This window comes from Diadema antillarum, unplaced genomic scaffold, assembly GCF_040938485.1.
Source record: "Diadema antillarum isolate AM-2024a unplaced genomic scaffold, OU_Dant_1.0 seq00000693_RagTag, whole genome shotgun sequence".
In the NCBI taxonomy this organism is placed as follows: Eukaryota; Metazoa; Echinodermata; class Echinoidea; order Diadematoida; family Diadematidae; genus Diadema; species Diadema antillarum.
This window is the reverse complement of record NW_027271598.1, coordinates 540675-565987: the sequence shown is the minus strand read 5'-3', so window position 1 is coordinate 565987 and position 25313 is coordinate 540675. Positions and strand designations below refer to the sequence as shown.

Below are 25313 nucleotides of genomic sequence, written 5' to 3'. Positions count from 1 at the left end.
TATTAATTGTGTTTGATTACAATTTATTCATGTGGACTCCTATGGGAACCAGCTTGAATTGCCAGAACGTTCCTCTTCACCTCATGATTAGGAAATCCGGTCAACTAGATTTCTGATGAGCAAGAGATATAAAATCTTACAATTTTAAGCTCTTTCCCAGTACTGTGCCGTGCAGTGTAACGTACATAAGGAAGGATGGGGGGTTGGGGGCGCTGCGGTTCAATGAATTGGGGCGTAAAACAAAGCTACCGTTCTGGAAAAAAAGTAGGACTGAGCACACCGTATAAACGGTGCAGTCACAGGCATCCTTCGATTTGTCCATTCATGTCCATTGTGTAGCTGAGCTTTCCTTGATCTAGGAAGGGAAGATTTTTGTGTGGTTTATACCATTCCAAAAAGAGTCTAATTGAGAAGGCCGGGTGTTAATAGTAGACGAAGAAGAAAAACATCGCTACCAGCAGTGTCATCATGGTCAAAGTAGACGACATTCTTATGGAGATTGGGGAGTTTGGTCCCTTCCAATGGCGCGTATTTGCCATCGTGTGCTTCGTGGTGTTCACCAACCCCTGGGTCTCGATAATTGCCGTGTTTCTGAACGCCTCGATGGATCACTGGTGCACGGTTCGTAACAAGACAACCAAGCCATTAATAGTAGGGCGTTTGATACTTATGTATGTTAAGTACGGGTGTAATCATATACATATGATATTAAGGTATGCATATATATATATATATATATATATATACACAATATATATATATATATATATATATATATATATATATATATACATACTATACGGATTCTAAGGACTACGTATGTATTCGTCGAAAATTTGATCTGAATAAAAAGCAATGTTGGACTGTGCAAAATGCATCACTACACAACTTCGTTATGTTTTCGGTACTGGTACGAACACGCGGACTACAAGTATCTTATAGTTTATATAAATATATGAAATTAGCATAAATGCAACACATTTTTAAATTGTTAATTTCACGTCTTCTGCAAGATTTCTGACAATATTTCACAGCTTCGAAAAATTTAGGGCAATGGTTGATGATTGTTGGACGATTATGCATTGGATCTCTTCCATACATCTTTTATGTCAGGAACCAACACGTGGTCTAAGATTCTAGTCAACAGGAATATATAATCATAATAATTTGTAGGAGTAATAAACTCTGATTAAACCAAAGTAAAATATCTCCTTCGAATTGAACCCTTGTATAGTCGTACAGAAGAGCAGCAAGTATTCAGGTGAAAATGGTTGATGTTGGTAAACCATCTACTCAAAGGTTGACTTCAATAATAATCTATGTAATCCCCAATAAAGAATGTGTGAAGTACTTAAAATATACCGCATCTTCCATTCTTACTTGTGTAAGTTGAAAAAAAAAGCTTCGTTCATTCTGCTTGTATTTTTTCTTTACCTGTGTATCAAAGTTGACTTGAACCTTGTGTGAAATTGAACTCTATCAAAAATAAGCAACCGTGTTTATAGTCCTGGCATATATGCGTACATCTCTTTAGTAATGATTTTTTTACCCATGAGCTCCCGTTATAACGAAGTCATCGGAACCGGCATTTTCTCTTGTTATATCGAAATTTCGTTATAACCGGAGCAATAATAATAATAGTAACTAGAGAAGCATTCTGAGAGCGCGGACCTCCGCCAAGCATGCAGCTCATTTCCACCGCTGATCTTTTTCTTCCATAGAGATATCAGTGATTTCCACCCATACGTATAGCATTGTGTGCTGAAAGTCGCCCGATTTCCCAATGTAGAAGCCTTTGTTACGTCATAAACCCTCAACTACATGGCGCGCCTCGCCCTAGCAAAAACTAGAGCACGCACTTTAGTGCGCGCATGCAAACCTCAAATACGCGCATCCTGAACTCCCAAGTTCATTGACCCTACCTGCCAAAATATCAAAAATCCTTCATAGATTCCCCCAAAATTCTCGGATCACTACCAAAAGTTAATCATTTGTTACCTGTGTCATTCTCAACCTTTCCTGCAAGTTTCATCACAATCCGTTAACTACATTTGAGTTATTTTGCACACGGACAAACTAACGAACTAACTAACAAACAAACCAACGGTAACGAAAACATAACCTCCTCCCTTTGTGGAGGTAATAATAATAATAGTGGGGCAGATATGTGAAAAAGATGCTCACATCCGGCGGAAAGTATGAAATTTTGCATATAGGGGTATTTTGAGGCGCTGATTTCAAAAATTGCCGGATCCAAGAGGTCTGACAACGGGGTCGGCCGCCATTTTGAATTCCAATATGGCCGCCGTCAAAGATCCTTATCTTCACTTTTGAATGACATTACCCATTGGAACTTGATATATTAAAGCATGGTGATATGATGACTTCAATAACAGACTTATTTGATTTGTCTGACAAGCTGCACGGCAGCCAATTTGAATTTTTATACATATTTGCCATGTTGGAGTGTTGAAAATCTCTATCTCGGGTTTGTAAATTAGGCTACCTGATTGAGCGCGCGTTTGTAACTGATAGAGTGCGCGCTGCTGTATTTACATTGTGACGTCAGTGAAAGGTGCATTATGCTTCCTTTTTGCTGCACTTTTTGACATGCCCGTGAATGTTAGTCATGATGTTTGTCTTCGTAGTCACATTGGAATTCAAAATAGCAGGCATTGCGTTTGTCAGACACATCACATCAGTTAATATTTTAACTCAGTATGATGAAAATACTTGTTTACCCCTAATTTCAGGGTCACTCACCACTGAGAAATCGAGATAGGGATTTTGAATATTTCGTCGAGGCGGCCATATTGGAATTCAAAATGGCGGCCATTCGATGTTTGTCAGACACTCCAAATCAAACTGTCATCAAATTCAATGTGTCAAAACGCTCATGTGTACCAAATTTTGGTGTCACAAGTCATTCAGAACTGAAGATAGGGATCTTTGAATTTGTATTGTGATGGCGGCCATATTGGAATTCAAAATGGCGGCCAACCCCGTGATCAGATCTCTTGGATCCGGCAATATTTGTAATCAGCGCCCAAAAAGACCCCTATATACAAAATTTCATACTTTCCGCCGGATGTGAGCATTTCGACCAATTTTTGTTACATATCTGCCCTACTAAAATGATGATGATGATAATAATAATAATAATAATAATAATAATAATAATGAAAATGATACTATTAAAAACGCACAAACAATCGATATTATGTTGCGGCTTGATTTTTTTATTTCGTTGTAAAATTGGTTTTGTTTTTTAACCATGTTCGTTATAAAAGGACTGCACTGAATAGCAAGTAGGGAATTGCAACACTACAACAATAACAACAGCAGCGCCCAAGTGGAGAAGTGGTGTAAACATTAAAAAAAAAGGCAAAAACAAAATCACGAAACTTTGTTTGACTGCGCGTTATCCCCTGACTGATGCGTATTTCCTGACAAAACGCATCTAGGTTATAATACTATTGCTGAATGAGTGGGTATCTCTCGATGGTAATAGTATTTAAAGACAGCAGGGCTTTATGAAGACAAACTACCAACTCTCCTGATAAGGAGCTTGACTCCAGACAAACTATGTATTATGTTCATTACTCTCTTGCTATTGAAATATTACACAGAATCGAAAGGGACAGTACTCCATTAAATTGACATCAGCTGACTTATCTAGTTGAATTTAATTGAATTCATTGAAATTTAAATTTGATATTTGAAATAGCTAAAATTATGTGAAATGATTGAGATGTCACTCTGAATTCTATAGAATATGGAGTGACAATTCAGTTAACTCACTGATAAAGTGTGCCCTTACATTGTAATATATGCTGCATATTATACGGCACTTTTTCCTCTTTGCAATCCATTATTTTGATCATTATTATGTTCTTGTAAACCGGATATTCGGATATCGATAAAATTGAGTCATGAGCCTGTCACTAGATATTTCTTCACAAAAATCAAGCAATGCTATAACACTACATTTCACTTCAATGTTCACGTGATGAAAATAAAAACTCTGCTATAACTTCAATGTGTAACCTTTGTGGCGGTAGTTGCTGGAAATTCATACATAAACCACAACGCTATATTCATTACATAGACCACAGCGCTATATTCATTGCATAGACCACAACGCTATATTCTTTACGTAGACCATAACGCTATCTTGAATGAATGTACATCAAACGCCCCACATTTGCTTGATTACCTCTCTCCAAGTTTTTGCTATTCATTGCCGGAAATTGTAGATTATTCTCATCCATGTTATTATCAGAGTGCTTGGGAGTTATCTCTGACAGTAGGCCTACTGAACAAAGTTTGAACTGCAACTTTGCGTCATTTCTTCTTGTGATTCCTAAACTCTGTTTTTGGATCCATCTGACATCCTTGTGATGCTCAAACTCCATTACATGAGCAAGACCCATCTACAGCAGCATGATTCCTGAGCAGCAACACCTTATACAATATTGTCCTATTGTGATTGAGCACAGCCTCTGGAAGGACTATGTCTTCTATTCTGGTGTTGCCTGTTGTTGTCCTTGCCATCCTCTGCAACATTGGCCATGCAGGCAGACAAATAAGTGAGGCTATTAAGACCTGGGTCTACTGAGCAATTAATGTTCCAATGTCAAAGTGAAGTTCATAGGGAAGGCAGCACTCTACAATGCAGACTCCACTTTTATCATTGTACAGTGTGGCGCGATGTGCAGCAAAACCCAGGGCCTCCTCTACACAGGGGCGTCAGCTTTTTTTCACGGGGGGGGGGGGGGGGGGGGGTGCGTTTTGACACTAGATGTAACCTGCGATTTTTTAATCTTTTATTTGATTTATTGTTTCCTGTAACATCATGTACATTTATTATGATACACTGTACATATTATTCAGATATACACACATTGTAAGTGGCAGGTATTCATGAGCATTGTTTAACATAGTGGAAAATACACTGTAAAGGACTATAATTATAGCATAGGGGGGTACATTAGTGACGGTGTGAGATCCTTGGCGAGGGAGCTAAGCGACAGAGCGGGGGAGGGTGTGGGAGGGGGATACCCCCTCCCACGGGTAGGGACTTCTTGTAAAAAACACAGTACAAAGGTCGCGTTTGTAGAGTATCTAAAAGCCAATTTCTCGGAATCAAACACAGTGGAAAATTCACTGTAAAGGTGTATGATTATATGGGGGTACATCATGTGACGGTGTTAGATCCTCGGCGAGGGAGCGATTAAGCGACCGGGCGGGGGAGGATTTGGGAGGGGGGTATACCCCATCTCACGGTACGGACTTTTTCTGTAAAAGCAGAGTACAAAAGTCGCGTTTGTAGAGCATCTAAAAGCAAATTTCTTGGATTCAAACATAGTGGAAAGTTCACTGTAAAGGACTGTGACTATAACATATGGGGTTATATTATGTGACGGTGTGAGATCTTCGGCGAGGGAGCGAAGCCACCGAGCGGGGGAGGTTGTGGGAGGGGGATATCCCCTCCAACGGTAGCGACTTTTTGTAAAGGCACAATACAAAAGTCGCGTTTGTATAGTAGCATCTAAAAGCAAATATCTGGGATTTAAGGAAAGTGGAAAATTCACTGTAAAGGACTATGATTATAATATACGGGGGGGGGGCATGATGTGACGATCTGAGATTCTTGGCGAGGGAGCGAAGCGACTTTTTGTAAAAACAGAGCATAAAAGACGCGTTTATAGGGATTTAAACATCGTAAAAAAATCACTGTGAGGACTGTGAATATAACATAGGGGGGGGGGTACATTGTTGACGGTGTGAGATCTTAGGCGAGGGTGTGTGAGGGGGACACCCCCTCCCGTCCTTAGTAAAATTTATTGTTATTATTTCTTATTATTTCTTACAAGGGACAGGGGGGGGGGGGGGCAAAAACTCGTTTTTCCCCCTGATGCACACTTCTACAAAATACACCGAAACTAAATTGTCAGTCCCCAAATGTGTCGAGTCTGTGGGTAGGAACCGAGCGGGGAAAACATAAATCAAAGAGGATGAGGGAACTTTCGAATACATTTGGATTCAAGTGAAAGATATCAAACATGCTTTTTGATGAAATATTCTTAAATTTGTCAATCCCCTAAGTTTGCTAAGTGTATGGTTGGAGACCTAGCGGGGGAGAGTGTGGGAAGGGTGCGTTCGCACCCAACGTACCCCTCACCCCCTTGTGACGCCCATGCTCTACAGCATGATGGTACTTCCCCCCTGATAGCAGAGACTGGTAAAAATCATGTCAAATTTACGTGTTTTTTTGTAACAACACATGTCATAATAATGTTATATATTAACGTCTTATAGTCGACAGTTTGTACCGGCACAAGAAGTAAAATAAGACGTCATATTCTGACGTCCTTCTGACGTCTTATTGGTTTGAAAATGACGCCATTATGACATCTTTACGACCAGAATTTTTGCGTTCACACCTGTAAAAATCACGTCATATTCACGCTTTTTTTTTGGTCGAGTTGCCGTCATATTCACGTCATATATTTACGTCTTCTTGACGACACACGTCGCAAAACTGATGTGAAATTCACGTCATAAATACATCGCTAATATGACGTGATGAACACTTCACAAAACTGACGTAAAATTGATGTCATCATTACGTCACTAAAATGACGTGATAAATACGTCACAAAACTGACGTAAAATTGATGTCATCATTACGTCACTAAAATGACGTGATAAATACGTCACAAAGCTGACGTAAATTTAACGTCAATTAATGGCGTCAGTATGACGTGCGACCAGTTTTACCAGTTGCGACCAAACGTCTAATTGACGTCAGTCTGCTATCAGGGCAATTCTAACCATGATGCCACTGCAGTTTCATTCCGAACTACCCAGAATACAGCAAGGAAGAGAATTTAGTATAATAGGTCTGAACTCTTTGCCATCAATCATCTTCACCGACGTGTCAGTCCTTCAAGTTCAAGTTTATTTTATTTTATTTCATTTTTCCACTTTCTCAGTGATGGGATTACAAAATGATTGACAGTAAAAAAGAGTACACAATATCTACAACCATATCTTATGTTTGGAAAAGAAAGAAAGAAAAAGGCAAACATATCAAACACAAAGGTATATGTGACCCTGCACCTCAAAACAAACAAAAAGTCGCCTTACATGCATTTTTAGTTAAGACCATATTCTGAAAGAGCAGACTTTAAGCTTTAAAATGATGTATAACTCAAATCAAATGGACTCTCGTAACCTATTTAAGTACTGGAAAGAAAGCACAAACTCAGGAAAAGTGTGAACTGAGAAAAGAGGCTCTGAAGTACAGTGTGTATTCAAGCGCTTAACCTTTACCAAACCGTGCTGGCTGTGCCATGAATGGGACAAAAAAACAGGAAGTAAACCACCAGAGTAACAACAATGAAGGGATTATTAGATTAAATGGAAATTAAGCATGCCTCATTAACACATTCTATCCATAATTAATGCCAACTTTCAAAGCAGTAGCACTATCCTTTCAAAAGTTATTAGAGCTGAAAGTGAAGAGTGTGGACAAAGTTTGTCAGAAATGAAAACGGGATTCTAAAGACACACCTAATCACACAATTCTACCAAAAATGTTCGAGATAAACTGCTAAAAAACACACTTTCCTGCCCGTTTTATGATACCAAATTTTAGCATAATGTAAAAGAAGACCCGCTCTTCCAAAAAATATGAAAAAGTCAAGTTCGGCTAGGTTGACCCGTTTCACTTATTTTCAGTCCTCACGCAAAATCAGTGTGTGCGACTTTATGTTCGTTTTGAGGTGCACGGTCACATATGGTCATTATCATCTGAGGATATCACAAATCAATGTCAGAAATATGATGGGGCCTAAATAAAAGCAATGGTGCTTGTAAAAACTGTAGATTCCAGAATTCATAGGAGTGAAATTATACGGAGAACGGACATGTTAATCTTGACCAACATAAATTGTACCAGCGCAAAATCAATATTAAGAAGGAACTATTGAACCACATGAATATCGCTTAAACGAGGCTGTACATATTTCGCCATGTTTACAAAAGAGTGCTACAACGGTACCGTTAAATAACTTGGAGCTGCGGACAAAGACAAAAGACTGGGAGTATTTTAAAAAAAAAGTTGCTAAAAGCCGGATAGTGTGTATCCACTAAGTAATAGCCGTTTTAATTTGCGTTTGAAGGTGAATAGGGATAAGGAAGAAGTAATATCTTGCGGGAGGTCATTCCAGTATCTGGGTCCAGTAAACATAATTGTTTTCTTTGCAAAAATAGTGCGAGTACGGGGAAGGTGATAGGCGTCACTCTGACGAGTGGGGTAACAATGAATAGAGCGATTTCTTTTGATCATGTGGATAAAAAACAGATGGTAGTTCATTAGTTGTTAGTTTATACATGAAAATTTCGAGATTATAATAAAATAGGTTGGAAATTTTCAGATTTCTGTTTTGATGAAAACAGCAACAACAACAGTTGGTATGAGCAAAATATCCGGCGTGGTTTATGATTCTTATTGCACGCTTTTGAATACGAAGAAGGGCATCTAATGATAAATTAATTGCATTTCCCCACGCCAAAATTCCATAGTTAAAGGGATGGTACAGTATTGGTGGAGATGAGAATTGGGATTTTAACTTTTTGCGAGATACCAAGAAAACACTAAATGATATAGTAGAGAGCATACCATTTTAAGAGGAATTCAAAGTTTAATTGATGAAAATCGGGTTTGGAATGACTGAAACATCCAAAAACAAAGTAAAACAAAGCGATCGCAATAAAGGGTGGGTCCCACACTTTATTAGAATCGCTCTTTTTTGGATATCTCAGCCATTTCAAAATCAATTTTCATCAAATAAACGTTGAATTCCTCATAGAATTACATGCTCTTTCATATTTCATAAGAGATTTCTCATTATTTCACCAAAAAATCTTAGAAACCTGAAATTAGGTCTCAACCAAAACTGTACGATCCCTTTAAAGTGTGGAGATATTAAAGAAGAATACATACTCTGCAAAATATATACAGGGAACAAATGTTTAAGCTTATTTAAAAGTCTAATATTTCTCGACAAAATTTTACTTCAGTGTGGTCGACTATCAGTGAACTGAAGATATCTTCCAAACCGCCGACAAAGAGGGGAAGAACTTCCATTGTACCTGGAAAACAGCCCAAAACCTTATTGTGATATTCGATCAGAATATGGTTATGGATGAATTTTTTCTGAGAAATGTCAATCGACATCCTTCGCTTTATATAAATTTGGAATAGTTCGTCAGTCTTTGGATGCAAAGACCACTAAAAAGCTTGTTCAGGCTTTTGTTATATGTCATCTAGACTACCATAACAGTTTGTTGTATAAAATCTCAGACTCACAGCTAACACTCTTAAACTCTCACTGTTAAAAGTGACGGATGACTGGTTACACGCCATTGATAGAGGCAAGTTCACTGGGGCGGTTTTCATTGACATGAAAAAGGCGTTTGACACCGTGGAGCATTGCACAATGATAAAGAAGCTGCACTCTATTGGAGTTTCCGATGAAAGCCTTCGCTGGTTTGATAATTACTTGTCTGGTCGACAAATACGTACATATTTTTGTAATGCAATGTCGGATCCCCTAGAAGTGTGTTACGGAGTACCACAAGGTTCCATTTTGGGGCCTCTCCTCTTTACAATCTATATCGATGACATTGTCAAACAGATTGAAATATGCAGTATTCATCTTTATGCAGATGACACTATTTTATACTTTTCTCATTCTGATATTAATCAAATTGAACAGGCTATCAACATTGATTTGAATGGCATCAATAGATGGATGTGTTTAAATAAGTTGAGTTTGAATGTTGATAAAACTGAATGTTTGTTGATAGGATCACCCGCAATGTTAAAACGATGTAATATGATAAATGTATAGGTAAATGGTAAGCGTATTCAGTCTAAACAAACAGTGAAATATCTCGGAGTTATAATCGATCAAGAATTAAAATGGAATATTCATATAGAAACGTTGTGTTTAAAGATAAGTAATTTGATAAGGTTTTTGGGTCGTCTCCGTTTCAATTTAAATGAACAAAGTGTGAGGATAATTTACAACTCTATAATTAAACCGTTGTTTGATTATGCAGATGTACTTTATGATTCTGCCCATAAGAAGTATACTGATCGATTGCAGAAATTACAGAATAGAGCGGGGAGAATGATCCTGAGAGTCAGTCCGTATTATGCATGTTTCAAATCACGTTATTCATCAGACATTAAGTTGGGAGTCCTTAAAAACACGCCGTTTAAAGCATACTTTGTTAATGGTATTTAAAACTCTTAATAATTTTAGCGCTCCTTATTTATTGGATCGGTTTGATTTTGTATCTCATCAATATTCTTTACGATCTTCTGGAAGATTAACGCTGTTAAAGCCCAGAACAGAATACTGTAGACGCATGTTCGCGTACCGTGGGGCATCCATGTACAATACTGTTCCCTTGTATATATTATCTTCATCATCATGTAATTCCTTTAAGAAAGCAATGAATAACTATGTTTTACACTGGATGTTATGCTAATGACCACGGATCTCTGTATTATGCTACTTCTGAATGATTATGTTATATGGGGAGGGCTGTGGGTGGGGGAGGGTGTATTGGTAGTCGGTATGGGGGGGGGGTACCATTTTTGTTTGTAATGTTGTTTTATTTGATTTTGTACTGATGTATCAATTTCTTGTTCGTATCATATTAGTATATGTACAATGTAAGTAAGTGTATGTATGAGTAGTTCTATTGTAAGGAGTTTCGACTATTATACTTTTTCATGTGAAGTTGGACCCCTCGGAAGACCAGCACGGCCATGAAGGCCGAGCTGAGCAGGGCAATCCATCCGTTTTCTTTCTGTTATATATCCCAGTTGTATTGTATCATTGTTATTTTTATGATTTTACGGTGAATAAATAAACAAACAATCAAACAAACAACTTCTACGCAATTCATAATGCAGTTGCAAGATTGATCACCCGCACGAAGAAGAATTCTCACATAATCCCCATTTTGAAGCAGCTACATTGGCTCCCTGTCCAGTTACGTATAGTTTGCAAGATACTGTTACTGACTTATCAGTGTTTGCATTCAATGGCACCAGAAAACCTCAATAAGTTCTTGGTAAGGTACGCTCCCTCTCGTAATCTAAGATCGGCTCAGAAAAATCTACTCCAGTACCCTGTTATCACAACAAAGTTTTATGGTGAGCGATCTTTTGCTTATGCTGCTCCCACTTCGTGGAACGTTGTTCCATGTTTTTCAAAAGAAGCTGCCACAGTGCTAAAGTTTAAAACTGTTCTCAAGACATTTCTGTTTAAAAAGTATTTTGAATGAGTTTGGTTTTGCATCTATGGCACATACATTATACAGTTTATTTCCTCTTTCTATTTTCATTCCTCTCCCTTAAAGCGCATAGAGACACTACGGTATACGCTATATAGGCACTGTGCTTTTGCATAACATTTAGCAATTTACATTGTCAGTCCCTGAGAAAAATGCAGATAAATAACCGAATGAAATAACGACGAACCCTGCAAATTAATCAGGTTTTCATTGTTGATAATCGACGGTATTGTGTAATTTAGTTAGCCATCAAATACCTATTTGTGATACTGACTATGACTTACGTAATGTCTTCCGACAACACTGTCTGCTTCTTCCTTTATAGAATTATGTCTCTTTCCTCTATGGCAGGCATGTACACTGGAAGTGGAATGCAAATGGATAAATCTCTTTAAATGACAGGATTAGCAAGATTATCACAACCGAAGTATAAAGGTAGACTGTTAGTACACTGAATGTTCCTTTTTTCCGTTGTAATTGACCGCTCACATTCCTGAGACCTGTTACTATGAACTAATGCTTTGTGGAATGTGCATACATACTTTGTGACCCGCTACAACAAAATGATCCTAAAGTCGGGCGAGGTCGATTATTTGAAAATTGCATGACACAATTCCCTAATCTTTCTGCTTTAAATTGATATATAACACATCTTATAAAAATAATCGGATGCGGAGATATCGATGTTTAAAAGAGAGCATGTCAAGACGTCTGGGAAATCACAGTTTCGAGAAAAGCGCCCTAAAAGTTCTCCTTGCGACGCAATCACGATCACGGGACACGCAGTCAGTATTCACCTCCGGACAATAGAAGGTAAGCCCTAGCAACCTCCGAAATGCTCATTCAAACACAGCGTCGGCGGTCTCCTCACCGACCAATCAGTGACCAGGATGCCAGGAGAAGCGGCTGGGCCGGCTGGGCATAGCGCACCCCGCCAGCACGCACCAGTCGACTGGGCAGTGTGCGAGCTTCACGCTTCGGTTAGCAGCAAGCGGCAAGCGGCAAACTGACCAATGAGATCACGCTGGTCGTTGTTAGGGGCGGAGCCTTTGTGTGGCGCTCAATCCAAATGTTCGAATCAGTTTCTGCTTCGTTGAAACGCCAAAAAACATGGCCCAGAAAAACGCTATTTTTTGGTCTTTCCTTTCATCATTTTGCTTCAAAATTTCGACAGATGATAGAAGACATGTCAGACTCTAATGATATGTCAAATTCAGAAAATAGTAAGTTTTGACCAATTTTGATGCTCTGACTTCAAACTCGATTTTCACGGCTTCAACCGTGCGCGACTTTAGGACCATTAATTGTTGTAGCTGGTCACCTTTCATTATAACGTAGGTAGAAAGGTAGAAGGTAGAAACCTGTCAGGGTTCTCTGGAACATGAAAACAATTCCACCGTAACAAAAATGAATTTTTAGTACATCATTACCATATTTAACTTTAATCAATGACGCAAAATATCAATTTTTATCAAATTTTGAGGTTATTGACCTCTGGAGGTCATCAGAGGTCAAAGATAGAAACCTGCCAGGGTTCTATGGAACATGAAGACAATTCCACTGTAACAAAAATGAGTTTTTAGTACATCATTACCATATTATTTAACATTAATCAATGACGCAAAATATCAATTTCTATCACATTTTGAGGTCATTGACCTCTGGAGGTCATCAGAGGTCGAAGGTAGAAACCTGTCAGGGTTCTCTTGAACATGAAGACAATTCCACTGTAACCAAAATGAATTTTTAGTACATCATTACCATATTCAACATTAATCAATGACGCACAATATCAATTTTCATCAAACTTTGAGGTTATTGACCTCTGGAGGTCATCAGAGGTTAAAGATAGAAACCTGTCAGGGTTCTAAGGAACATGAAGACAATTCCACTGTAACAAAAATGAGTTTTTAGTACATCATTGCCATATCATTAAACATTAATCAATGACGCAAAATATCAACTTTTATCAAATTTTGAGGTCATTGACCTCTTGAGGTCATCAGAGGTCAAGGGTAGAAACCTGTCAGGGTTCTCTGGAACATGAAGACAATTCCACTGTAACAAAAATGAATTTTTAGTACATCATTACCATATCTAACATTAATCAATGACGCAAAATATAAATTTTTATCAAATTTTGAGGTTATTGACCTCTGGAGGTCATCAGAGGTCAAAGGTGGAAACCTGTCAGGGTTCTCTGGAACATGAAGACACTTCCACTGTAACAAAAATGAGTTTTTAGTACATCATTACCATATTTAACATTAATCAATGACGCAAAATATCAATTTTTATCAAATTTTGAGGTCATTGACCTTTGGAGGTCATCAGAGGTCAATTCAGACTTACCTCCCGATCTTAAAATGAATCTTATAACATGTACTAACACTGGTGAAAGTTTCATGCTTTAGTCAAATTTTGCACAATTTTTCGGCTTATCTGCTCTACTACTATTGGAATCGCAGTTTTGTATGTTGGTAACTTAGTTGACTTTCAATATTATAATCTGACAATTGTCCGCTGTCTAATCCTTACTCATGCAAATCAAACAAAATATTCCTCGGAGGCAGAACTTATATCTCACCCTTCGTTGCGAATCGTTTACCCCAATTGTAGCTTTCTTCCGGAGTCGCTCAGATGGCAGATAGCCGCACGAGACTTCAACAAGGCCGAAAAGACACTCTCAAAAATTGCGGAAACAAACAAAAAACATCTCAATCGCCCCGTGTTCAGTCAAGAATTCATCAAAGAGCGGGTAAGAAGGAAAGAGAAAGAGAAGGTTTGAGAGAGAAAGAGAGAGAGAGAGAGAGAGAGAGAGAAAGAAAGATGGGAACGGCAGAACATGCACGGATATAACAGAATTATTACATCACATCAAACGGTTATTTAGCGTGGGGAAGGAAGAAAATTGAGGCATAAAATGGGACAGGCGGGTAGAGGAAGAGAAAGAAGGATAGTGGGAAGAGAGGGAGAGAGAAGGAACGAGTGAAAGAAAAAACCAGCAGGAGGTACACAGAAAGCGACCGATTACCAGAATTATGGAGAGAATTGCAACAAAATAGAACTGAACTGATAAGGAGAAATCCATTTGTGATCCTCATTGAAAATGAAGTGCTAGGTGTCTATTCAAGACACATCTCAAATAAATTCACAGAATATATTACTTTCCAAAGAAACCCCCCCCCAAAAAAAAAACAAAAAAACAAAAAACAAAAACAAAAACAAAAAAACAAAAACCAAAACAAAACCAAGATTGATGAATTCAGGTTATTCAAAATGATCCATGCCAGGGCATTACATCTGTATACCTCATTATTATATTAATTTTTTTTTTTTATAGATTTGCGGATTCGATAATCGATTATGCATCAGTTCTGTTGGATCTTGGTTGTTATCTTCAAAATGCTAGTAAAATGTGAACCATGTTTCACTCATAGCTAAAAAAGTACCGTCCTGCCAATGCTATAGAAAATAGATGTTCATACCCACAGGTTTTCATTTTTGTCTGTTGATAAAGGTCGGCTCTGCTGTGAAAGTGAAACATCTGACAGTCGCATATAGTTCGGTATCAACTTGAGGCTAAAGCTCGTGACCGAAATAGATGGCAATCTGCTAAAGCACAGAATCTGATGTCATCACGTTTTCCTGAAGTATAATAATCTATCATAATTAAATACCATTATGTATTAATTCTATTATCAGTACTGATAAGTATTGTGTTAACAATTACTTGTAAGAACAGTAATGATTTTCTTTCAAAAGATACTTCAACCTGAAGTAATGACAATTATCGTGCTTTCAACAAAGCACTTGCTTTCATCTTTTTCAAAGCGCAATTAGAACGTATTTCAATGATATTCATTGTCGAATTCATTGGGGGTTTATTTTAAGCTTTGCCATCTATTATAATCGAAGAAGACGGCATTTTCTTAAACTTATTTATTTCTGAGACAGATGTCGGCGCCAAAAGAGAGACGTAGAAACGGTTTGGACATTTTCCGAACGCCAAAGATGCGACTCAGATCTATTAATCTTATATTCATCTGGTAGGTATACACTTGTACTTTGTCATAGATTATGAGATTTTTAGTAATAACTTACAGAATTATATACCTTTTTTTGGTAATTTTCGTAATCGGTTGAAATCTCTCCATGAGTGATTCATTTGACAATTTATATCATTTTGTACCTGTGATTACTAGCCCTGACTACTGATCAAAGACAATCTCTTTTCTGTTTCAGTTTCAGTTTCATTTTTGTACCATTTAATTTCAATATGCAAAAAAAAAAAAAAAATATTACAGGTAACCATGTTATGGAACGTTACAAGCCAGCGAATAAGACACTTGGGATACCTTGTAATTATTCAATAAAGCAACCACAAATAAGTACATGAGATAACGATGAAAAAAAAAAAACAACCCAAAACATAATAATTATGTACGGTGTGCACACCCATACACACCTGGAACACAAAACAACAACAGCATTTCTTCCATATTAAAAAAAAAACAAAAAAAAAGTTTTATGCTGCATAGTATCTGGAAACACTCCACCTCCATGCAAACAGCCGTTTCACATAAAACCTTCAATGTGCACCGACTATCTGAATAGCGGTCCTAAGCTGATTGATGTTTTTACCGTAAATATCAAAATGAATGAATGAAGAAATGGATGGATGAATGAATGAATGAATAAATGAATAAATATTGAAGCACAAAGAATACAAACTTTTTTTTTCGCTGCAGGATGGTCAATTCTATGGTTTATCATGGACTCTCCCTCAACTCATCCAACCTTGGTGTCAACATTTACTTAGCCTTCGCTGTCGCCGGCGCTGTGGAAATTCCGGCCTACCTCTTGGCCGTGCCGGTCATCAACACCGCGGGTAGGCGGCCCGGTCTCGCTGGCTGTATGCTGCTTGGTGGATTAGCGTGCCTTTGTACCTCCTTTATTCGTAAGTGTAACCAAAATAGGATGTAAAGTTATATAAACCGGAACCCTTTGCTATTAAATTCCGTTTTATGTTGAAAGTTCAAGAAAGCAGTACAAAATAAACCAAGAGATTAGGGAAACGTTTCCAGAAAAATAAAAAGTCACAAAATAGGTGTTCTTTTGGAAGAAAAGCTTCTGTATGGACTCATTTTATGATGTATAGATATAAACGACATTAGATAATAGTTAAGAAAGGACAATTTCAAATCTGAACAGCAAATTTATGATTATGTCTTTGCCAAACGCGGGAGATTTAGTTTATAGATGTCCAGGTCAGCAGGATAAAGTTTTGTTGTATGTTCTTTGATCACACAGCACCTGGCGTTGCCCTGTCAGTCGTCGCCATGGTCGGAAAATTTGGCATAACGGCTTCCTACGGCATTATATATCTTTACACCGCCGAGCTGTACCCAACAGAAATCAGGTATTCGTAACAAGATGATAGTCAATAGAACCCAATGAACCAAACCAAGTAAAGTCAGGGGGAACAAATCAGTTATAGAGTAATGTTTCACGTGGATAGTTAATTTTGTCGTTCTCAATCAAGACGGATACGATTAATGAAGGAGTGTCTTAAAATCTGATAACACTGTTACTGATTATTGAACATAATTAGGTTTGATATAAAAAAGATTAACTTTGGACCATATAGATACGTGTGTTTAGCCAACCATTACCGAACATCAAGAAGGAACAGGCGACTAAATAGTAGCAATGCGCGACTTAATCAATGTTCAAGCAGAACTTACAGAAGTATTATTCATTGGTGCTGATGAAAGGTAATATTCCTTAAAAGAAATCAATGGGCCTATGTATATCGATCTGCTTTTGTAGAAAAAAAAACCCGGAAAAAATAGAAGCTGAAATAGATCCAAAAAAAAATGAACAATAGAACAAACTATAGGAAAGTAGGATAAACAATGATACAGAATATGTGACCCTGCACTTCAAAACAAACAAAAAGTCGCCTGACATGAATTTTTAGTAAAGACCATATTCTGAAAGAGCAGACTTTAAGCTTTAAAATGATGTATAACTCAATTCAAATGGACTCTCCTAACCTATCTAGATATTGGAAAGAAAGCACAAACTCAGGAAAAGTGTGAACTGAGAAAAGAGGTTCTGAAGTACAGTGTCTATTCAAGCGCTTAATCTTTACCAAACCGTGCTGGCTGTGCGATGAATGGCACAAAAAACAGGAAGTAAACCACCAGAGTAGCAACAATGAAGGGATTATCAGATTAAATTGAAATTAGGCATGCCCCATTAACACAGTCTGTCCATAATTAATGCATACTTTCAAAGCAGTAGGCACTATCCTTTGAAAAGTTATTAGAGTTGAAAGTGAAGAGTGTGGACAAGGTTTTTCAGAAATGAAAAAGGGATTCTTAAGACACACCTAATCACACTATTCTACCAAAATTGTTCGAGATAAACTGCTAAAAAAAAACGACTTTATGTTCGTTTTGAGGTGCACAGTCACATATAAAGTTTATCTCGGGGGGGGGGGAAACATGGGCTTACTAATAATTTTAAAAGGGCTAATGGTCTTTGAAAAAAAAATCTTATTATCATATTCAGTATAACGACTCGTGCGCTTGATTGACATAGTAAATGGTATGTCACATGGTTTAGGTTCCTTAATGATAATCATCATTATGTAACGCAAGTAACAACAATGAATGGGATAATTGAATTGCCAATCATGATGGCTAGAGCTAATTTCTTTATTGATGCATTGAACGTTCACCACCAGTAAAAAAAAAAGAAGTGAACATGAAGAGCTTGCTTCCAAAAGGCGCTAAATCCGTCATTTTTCAATGGATATACGGCAGTTTGTTTGAAAGCTCTTTGAATAAAAATGGACATTCAATTCCCCTTTTGCGAACTTCTACATAGGAGTGTGGGAGTTGGGACCTGCTCGATGTTCGCGCGTGTCGCCGGAATTCTGGCGCCACTCATTCTCGCGCTCCGGAAGATTTGGACGCCACTGCCTCTTGTGCTCTACGGGAGCGTGTCGGTCTTAGCGGGACTCCTGTGTCTTATGCTCCCTGAAACGCGGGGACAGAAGCTTCCTGAAACCATGAGTGACGGAGAGAACTTCGGGAAGTAAGTTGTCTGAATCTCTGCCACCGACTTTCTCTGTAATGAATTCTGCTGGATGTTCCATCCAGCATTCAGCATACACACAAATGCACCGTTTCAGCAATAGGACATGGACTTGTAAGAGAGTAGATGATGAGTTTGATTAACGCTTTTGGAAAACATGCTTGGACATGCAGAATGATCTAATGTACCAAAATGTCAAGTTCGACCCAAATGTAGAAAAAAAAACTAAAAAGATAAGTAAAGAGCTAAAAATGCTGTGGTAATAATAAAGCCTGAACCGCATGAAGAAGTTTGTAAAAAAGCAAAACAAAAAACTAAACAAAAAAACAAAAACAAACTCGAGACCAGGGGCCCCGTTTCATAAAACTTGTCATCAGCGACAACTACCACATTTCTATGACAAATTTGCTCTCAGCCAATCAGATGTAAGGATTTCGGTAGCTTGTCACATCTATGACAACTTGTCACTGATAACAAGTTTAATGAAACGGGCCCCAGACGTTATCACTATCAACAACATGCACATCCGGTTGATTTGACTCACTCGAGATGGACCAGCGTAACTGTTGATGTTGTTTTTTCATTCATTTTCGTATTAAAGATTTCTGGATACAAAAAAAAAGGTGATGGAAGAGAAAATAATATACATTACAAATAAATGCATGATAGCACATCATTAGAAACGATGGTCAGTGTTTCTTCTTTGACATGAGGATATGAAAGATCAGCTATGTAATATGGAAAGTTTGCGACGCGGTGTGGTGCAGCTGGGGTATGTGTTTTGTGGGGTTTAAATTGCAACCAACTCGGAAAAACCAATATGTTCCATACAAGGGGAGCACCTTGAGGTATTCCAAATGTTTGTTTATGCATATTTCCTATGTTATTTGCAGAAAGAGATTTTATACCAAGAGAGTCCATTCACATCAACTAAACGCTCTTTTCATGTGCGCGTGTTTTCCTTCCGCTCATTACAGCTGTACGAAGTTATAGAACGTGAAAGCTTTATACAGAGTTAGAGATCAGTTGTTTGAAAGAAATTATATACTTTTTTGAGCAGGTAGTACGTCCACTTCGTTTTATCATAGTAATAAAGACCGATGTTATTAACTAACTTCCCTTGTTCGTATATCTCTAAAACAGGACATCACCGGAATACCTTATGGTACCAGTAGCAAATGATGGGTAAGAGTGATGGATGCCGCAATGATGACGTTCACAAGACATAAACCTCTGATGGATTTCGAAAGGTAATCACCCCTAACCCTTTCCATGCAAACTTAATCTCTTGCCCATAGTTTTGTGTGTGAAATTTGTGCACATTTTACTCATTGGCAGAGAAAAGGTTAAAGGGTGTGTACAGTTCAGGTTGAGGTGAGGATTTACCTTTTAACTTTTTGCAAGATATTCAGAAACCACTCTATGAGATGTCAAAGAGCATGCAATTCCATGGGGTATCAAAAGTTTATTTGATGAAAATCGGTTTTGAAAAAAATGGCTGAGATATCCAAAAACAAGGTGAAACAAAGAGATCGTAATAAAGTTGTGGCTTGTCGCCTTTTATTATTATCACTTTTTTGGGATATCTCAGCCATTTGAAAACCAATTTTCATCAAATAAACGTTGAACCCTTCTTGAAATTACATGCTCTTTTATATTTCTGAAGAGGTTTCTCATTATCTCACTTAGGAATGTGCAAAACATGAATCCCCACCTCAACCGGTACTGTACAGTCCCTTTAAAACACCATGACCACGGTCAGACATCGTCATGTCATGAGATGAAACCCTCTCTTCAGCGCCTATATAAAGCTAATAGAAAGCTAAGCTTTTCCATTAATAAACTTATATATCATGTATATATATCGGAATACTACTCAGGCAAAGTTTTAAGATAATTGTATTTCCCCCTCGCATTATAAAGGATACGTTATGAAATAAACTAGAAGGATCTATTTCAAAATGCAATGATCGTAATAACAACTCTTTGAAATAACAATTGGATGTAGGAAACATACGGAAACTGGAAGTCTCGATAATAACATGAAATAATCCTAATTTAAAACTTTTTCAATGTCAATTAGATGCAAGAATCATTTTATAGGAAGACCTCTTCTAGAGTTGTTTTGTTAATTGTGTTTCTTTTTTTTTCAGAATCTTTTGTCCAATATCAGTTGCTTACAGACTATACCTCACCGTTACCAAGATGATGCTTATCCTGTGAGCTACATGCGACGTGACAACATCAACCATTGATGGCTGCCCTTTCCCAACAGAGGTTAAAAGCTGTTTGTCATTATCATCCTTTAAGCGTAAACTCAGACAGCATGTATTGAATAGCTACAACACACAAGTGCACTAGCATTCCTTTTTATTATGCTCATGGCTGCTCTGTTATACTACTCGGTTGTTGCCATGTAAACAGACTCATGCATATAAATTTTAGTTGCATGCTCTCTCAAATTCCTGCCCATCGGTGTTTTTCCTTCCACTTCTAGTAAGACCTTGGTCGTGTCGCATAGTTTCCCCTCCCTTCTTTCTTTCCTTTCTTTTATGCGTCATTGCAGCTGGCTGGTATATCACATATAGGAATTGCAATTGATTCATGTTCTCCATTTTTCAAATCTTTCCCCGTGTCTATGGAAGCCGGAATGTTTAAACCCTAAAATGATATATAGTACTTAAGTATTTACGTCATTATCACTTCCATGTCTAAATTGCTATTAGAGCAACTGCTATAGTATGCAGTATGTGGTTACTTGTTCTCATTTTATCACACACATAAATACATGTGAGCAGAATCTTCTGTGCCTCGAGTATTAATAGCCATTCTCTTTTGTTTATCCTTACTTTTAGTCTTAATTGTACGCGTGCTCCTCATCCTGTTCCCCTCACTAGGCTTAAATTGTTGGGACCTACACTCAACAAGCTTTGCTTTTTAGTAGGTTCCATCGTATTTCTCTTCGCATCCTTTACTTTGATTGAAAATGACACATCGATCGTTATGTATTACTTTTGTATTCCTATTTCTTCATGTATATATCCAAGCTGGACATTCTGTATCATATTTTGTTTCTACCATGTATTTTCCATCGAGAAATACGAAAATAAATTGAAATGAAAATGAAAGCTTTAGCAGTTGTCAAAGAGACAATAACTATTATCGTATAATGTATAGACAATGTAGCGTAAAATCTCATTAATGTGGCAACATGATTGCCTTTCGCCCTCCCAATATTTGTTGCAAATTTGAGGAGTGGTAGCGAATATATTCTGAAAGTCATACATGCTGTACACCTCCTGATAGCCATGTTGGATATTATTTACGTTCATTACCTGTTCCAAATTTGCTGAGCGGTAGAGAAAATAAGGTCAAAATAATGCTCACCATCTGTGGTATATTTATGTATATACACACACACACACACACACACACACACACACATATATATATATATATATATATATATATATATATATATATGATATATATATATATATATATATGTATACAGTTTTTTAAATGCTTTTCTCCACCTCAAACGTCGCTTTGAACATGGCTGCAAAATACCTTTGTTATGTGCCCCTCTTTTCTGTTCAGAGCCTTGCTTTTTAGTAACCTCTAGGAGTCCTTCCTTTAAGAGTCTGAATAAACCACGAATTCGTGCAAGCCTGAATCCCCTCTCACAGGACATATTATATGTTTTGTGTGCAAACATTAGAATATTAAAGACGTTTTGTAGTATGTGAAGTTTTAACACTGTTTGGAAACACACTTGGTTGTTTGAGTGGGTGCACGTCACGAGACCGACACCCACGAGTCGTACAGCCCACAAGTCAGACAGCTCACAAGTCATACAGCCCACGAGTCATACAACTCACAAGTCATGCAGCCCATGAGTTCGACACTAAGCCAACAAGGCCCACGAGACCGACACATTACGCTCCGTGTTTATCTGTCGAACTCATGGGCTGTTTTTACGTAGTGTCGAACTCATGGGCTTTATTTGCCTAGTGTCGGACTCGTGAGCTGTATGATTCATGGATCTGTCTTCAATGTCGAACTCGTGGGCTGTATGACTCGACGTGAGTGTCGGTCTAGTGGGATGATCCCGTTTGCGTGTGTTCGTTGACATGTTATAAGCATAAGTTTGAATGTTGCGACAAGGATTGTCGCCCCCGTCTCGGGGCGACAATCCTTGACTCCAACTCCGTCAAGGATTGTCACTCCGAGACGGGGGCGCGTCAAGGATTGTAGCCCCGAGACGGGGGCGACAATCCTTGTCGCAACTCCTTGTCGCAATCCTTGACTCCAACTTCGTCAAGGTTGTCGCCCCGTCAAAGATTGTCGTCTGGCGACAATCTGTGACGCTTGTGCAGTTCACAATTCTTGACCTCGATGGCGACAATCGATGATTGCAAAAAAAAAAAAAAAATAAATATTGCGACAAAGATTGTCGCCCCGGCTCGGGGTGGCTGCTCCGGTGTTATGCTTTGGTGGGATGGGTATGACTGGTAAGATATGCGTATGTGTGTGTGTGTGTGTGTGTGTGTGTGTGTGTTTGTTGAGAGCTGCATGGTATGTGCTGTGTATATTTTCTGGTGCGTACAATAAGTGACTTGTGTATGAGTTTCCGTATAGCTGTGTGTGTTTGTGTCTGTGTGTTTGGAGTATAATAATACAATATGTAGAGACTGTGCATGTGTGGTGGTTGTATAGTGGTAGTGGTTTGTTTGTCTGTGTGTATACGTGTGCCTGTATGCGTACGTGTGTCTGTTTGTGTTTGTGTTTTGATGTTTGTGCGAACAAACGTTTTTGAGCAGCAGGCACTACTATGGCAATGGAAATGCCTTCAACGTGTATGAGCACGTATTTTTAGAGTTCACAGCAGCGTTGATTTCAAAATAGTATGGGTGTGTCAATTTCAGCGGTGAGGCGGGCTAGGAGAGAGAGACCGAGAGAAAAGGCATACGAGAGAGGTACCCTCCCTAAATGATATCTGTCTTTGTTCATTTTTTCACTGTATAGTCATATTCTTCCATCAGTCTTAACTATAACTTCCATATGACTATTCTTTGTCATATGCACACCGCCAAAACATACGTATTGTAAACAAACACCAACAAACACTCAAATCCTCATAATGCAAATAAACCACCTCAACAGTTTTTTTTCTTAATATTAATTGATTTCATTGAAATCATTCATAAATCGACACATTCTGGAAGTAACATGAACAAAAACCTTACAAATGGCAATTCGAATCACAAACAAATTCATTTGTCAATTTATGCTACAAATAATCTCACTTCAACATAGATAACTCGATTATAGACTGTCATACCATTTATAGCTATCCTTCGTCAAATCAAATCCCCAACCCACCAACGGGGGTTAACCGAAACCTAAATCATCCCACACCTACATTCACCAACCCACATACATACACACACACGGGTGCTGTTCGTTATTCCGAAGGTTCGTTATTCCGAGGGCTCGTTTTTCCAAAGGTTCATTTATCCGAAACACACAATTCCCTACTCCTAGAGGTTCGTTAATCCGAAAATGAAAAAGGGTTCGTTAATCAGAACATTTGTGGCGTTATTCCGAAGGTTCGTTGATCCGAAAATGAAATTCGGAATAACGAACCTTCGGAATAACGAACCTTCGGACTAAAGAGCCTTCAGAATAACGAACCTTCGCAATAACGAAATGTACCCCCCCCCCCCCGACACACAAACCCGAACCGATACAACCTTCCTTTCTGATGAAACGACTTCCCAATGTTGATACATAAGACATAATAGACCGTATGCAAAAAAGCAGCATCCGCCCGCACGCAAGCACCACTCCGAATTCATATACAAATCCGTCAAACAAACTCATCAAAGTCAAAGCTGCTGATAAAATCAATATAACGTTTATGCCAGCAACAGCTTACTTGGTATCCCTCCCCACGCGCAGCCAAAACACATACGCTAACATAATAAACACACTCTAACACACACATACACACACACACACACACACACACACGCACAAACGGACACTAATTATCATGTGCGCGCGCACATACACACTTCCTTGAAACCTCACCATGACTTTTTACATGGCATGTTTGCATAGATGTAGTTATGTAAAAGTGTTGGTATTTCAATGACTATGTCAAGAACGATATTACCCAGCAAAATGTGCTTCGAGGGCGGGCGACAATCCTTGCCGCCAACCCTCTTCACAGATTGTCGCCAGACGACAATCTTTGACGGGGCGACAATCCTTGACGCCAACTCCGTCAAGGATTGTCGCCCCCGAGCCGGGGGCGACAATCCTTGTCGCAACATTTGTATGGTATTATTAGCATGTACATGATCTGGCGTTATTCAACTAACACAGACAGACATAAAATCGACCGAGTTGGGCCAAATTATTATCTCCGCCAAGGGTAGAGGTTATGCTTTCGTTACCGTTGGTTTGTTAGTTAGTTAGTTAGTTAGTTTGGCCGTGTGCAAAATAACTCAAAAAGTAGTTAACGGATTTAGATGAAACCTGCAGGAAAGGTTGAGAATGACACAAGTAACAAACGATTAACTTTTGGTAGTGATCCAAGAATTTCGGTGGAATTTATAAAGGATTTTGGATATTTTGGCAGGTAGGGTCAATGAACTTGGGAGTTCAGGCTGCGTGCATTTGAGGTTTGCCTGCGCGCACTAAAGTGCGTGCTCTAGTTTCTGCTGGGGTGAGGCGCGCCGTGCAGCTGAGGGTTTATGACGTAACAAAGGCTTCTATATTGGGAAATCAGGCAACTTTCAGCACACAATGCTATA

The 25313-nt window shown here is 38.4% G+C and overlaps 1 protein-coding gene across 1 annotated transcript in view; it reads left to right on the top strand.

Moving 5' to 3' along the window:
• Nucleotides 1-468: 468 nt before the first annotated feature.
• The window catches only part of LOC139737435 (organic cation transporter protein-like), a 44781-nt gene continuing 19936 nt past the window's right edge, over nt 469-25313 (top strand). The window contains exons 1-8 of the mRNA XM_071648111.1: nt 469-621; nt 6109-6244; nt 10332-10371; nt 14002-14140; nt 15340-15431; nt 16134-16342; nt 16696-16804; nt 18280-18489. Of these exons, the coding sequence (XP_071504212.1) occupies nt 469-621; nt 6109-6244; nt 10332-10371; nt 14002-14140; nt 15340-15431; nt 16134-16342; nt 16696-16804; nt 18280-18489 (1088 nt within the window). The remainder of the gene's footprint in view (nt 622-6108; nt 6245-10331; nt 10372-14001; nt 14141-15339; nt 15432-16133; nt 16343-16695; nt 16805-18279; nt 18490-25313) is intronic.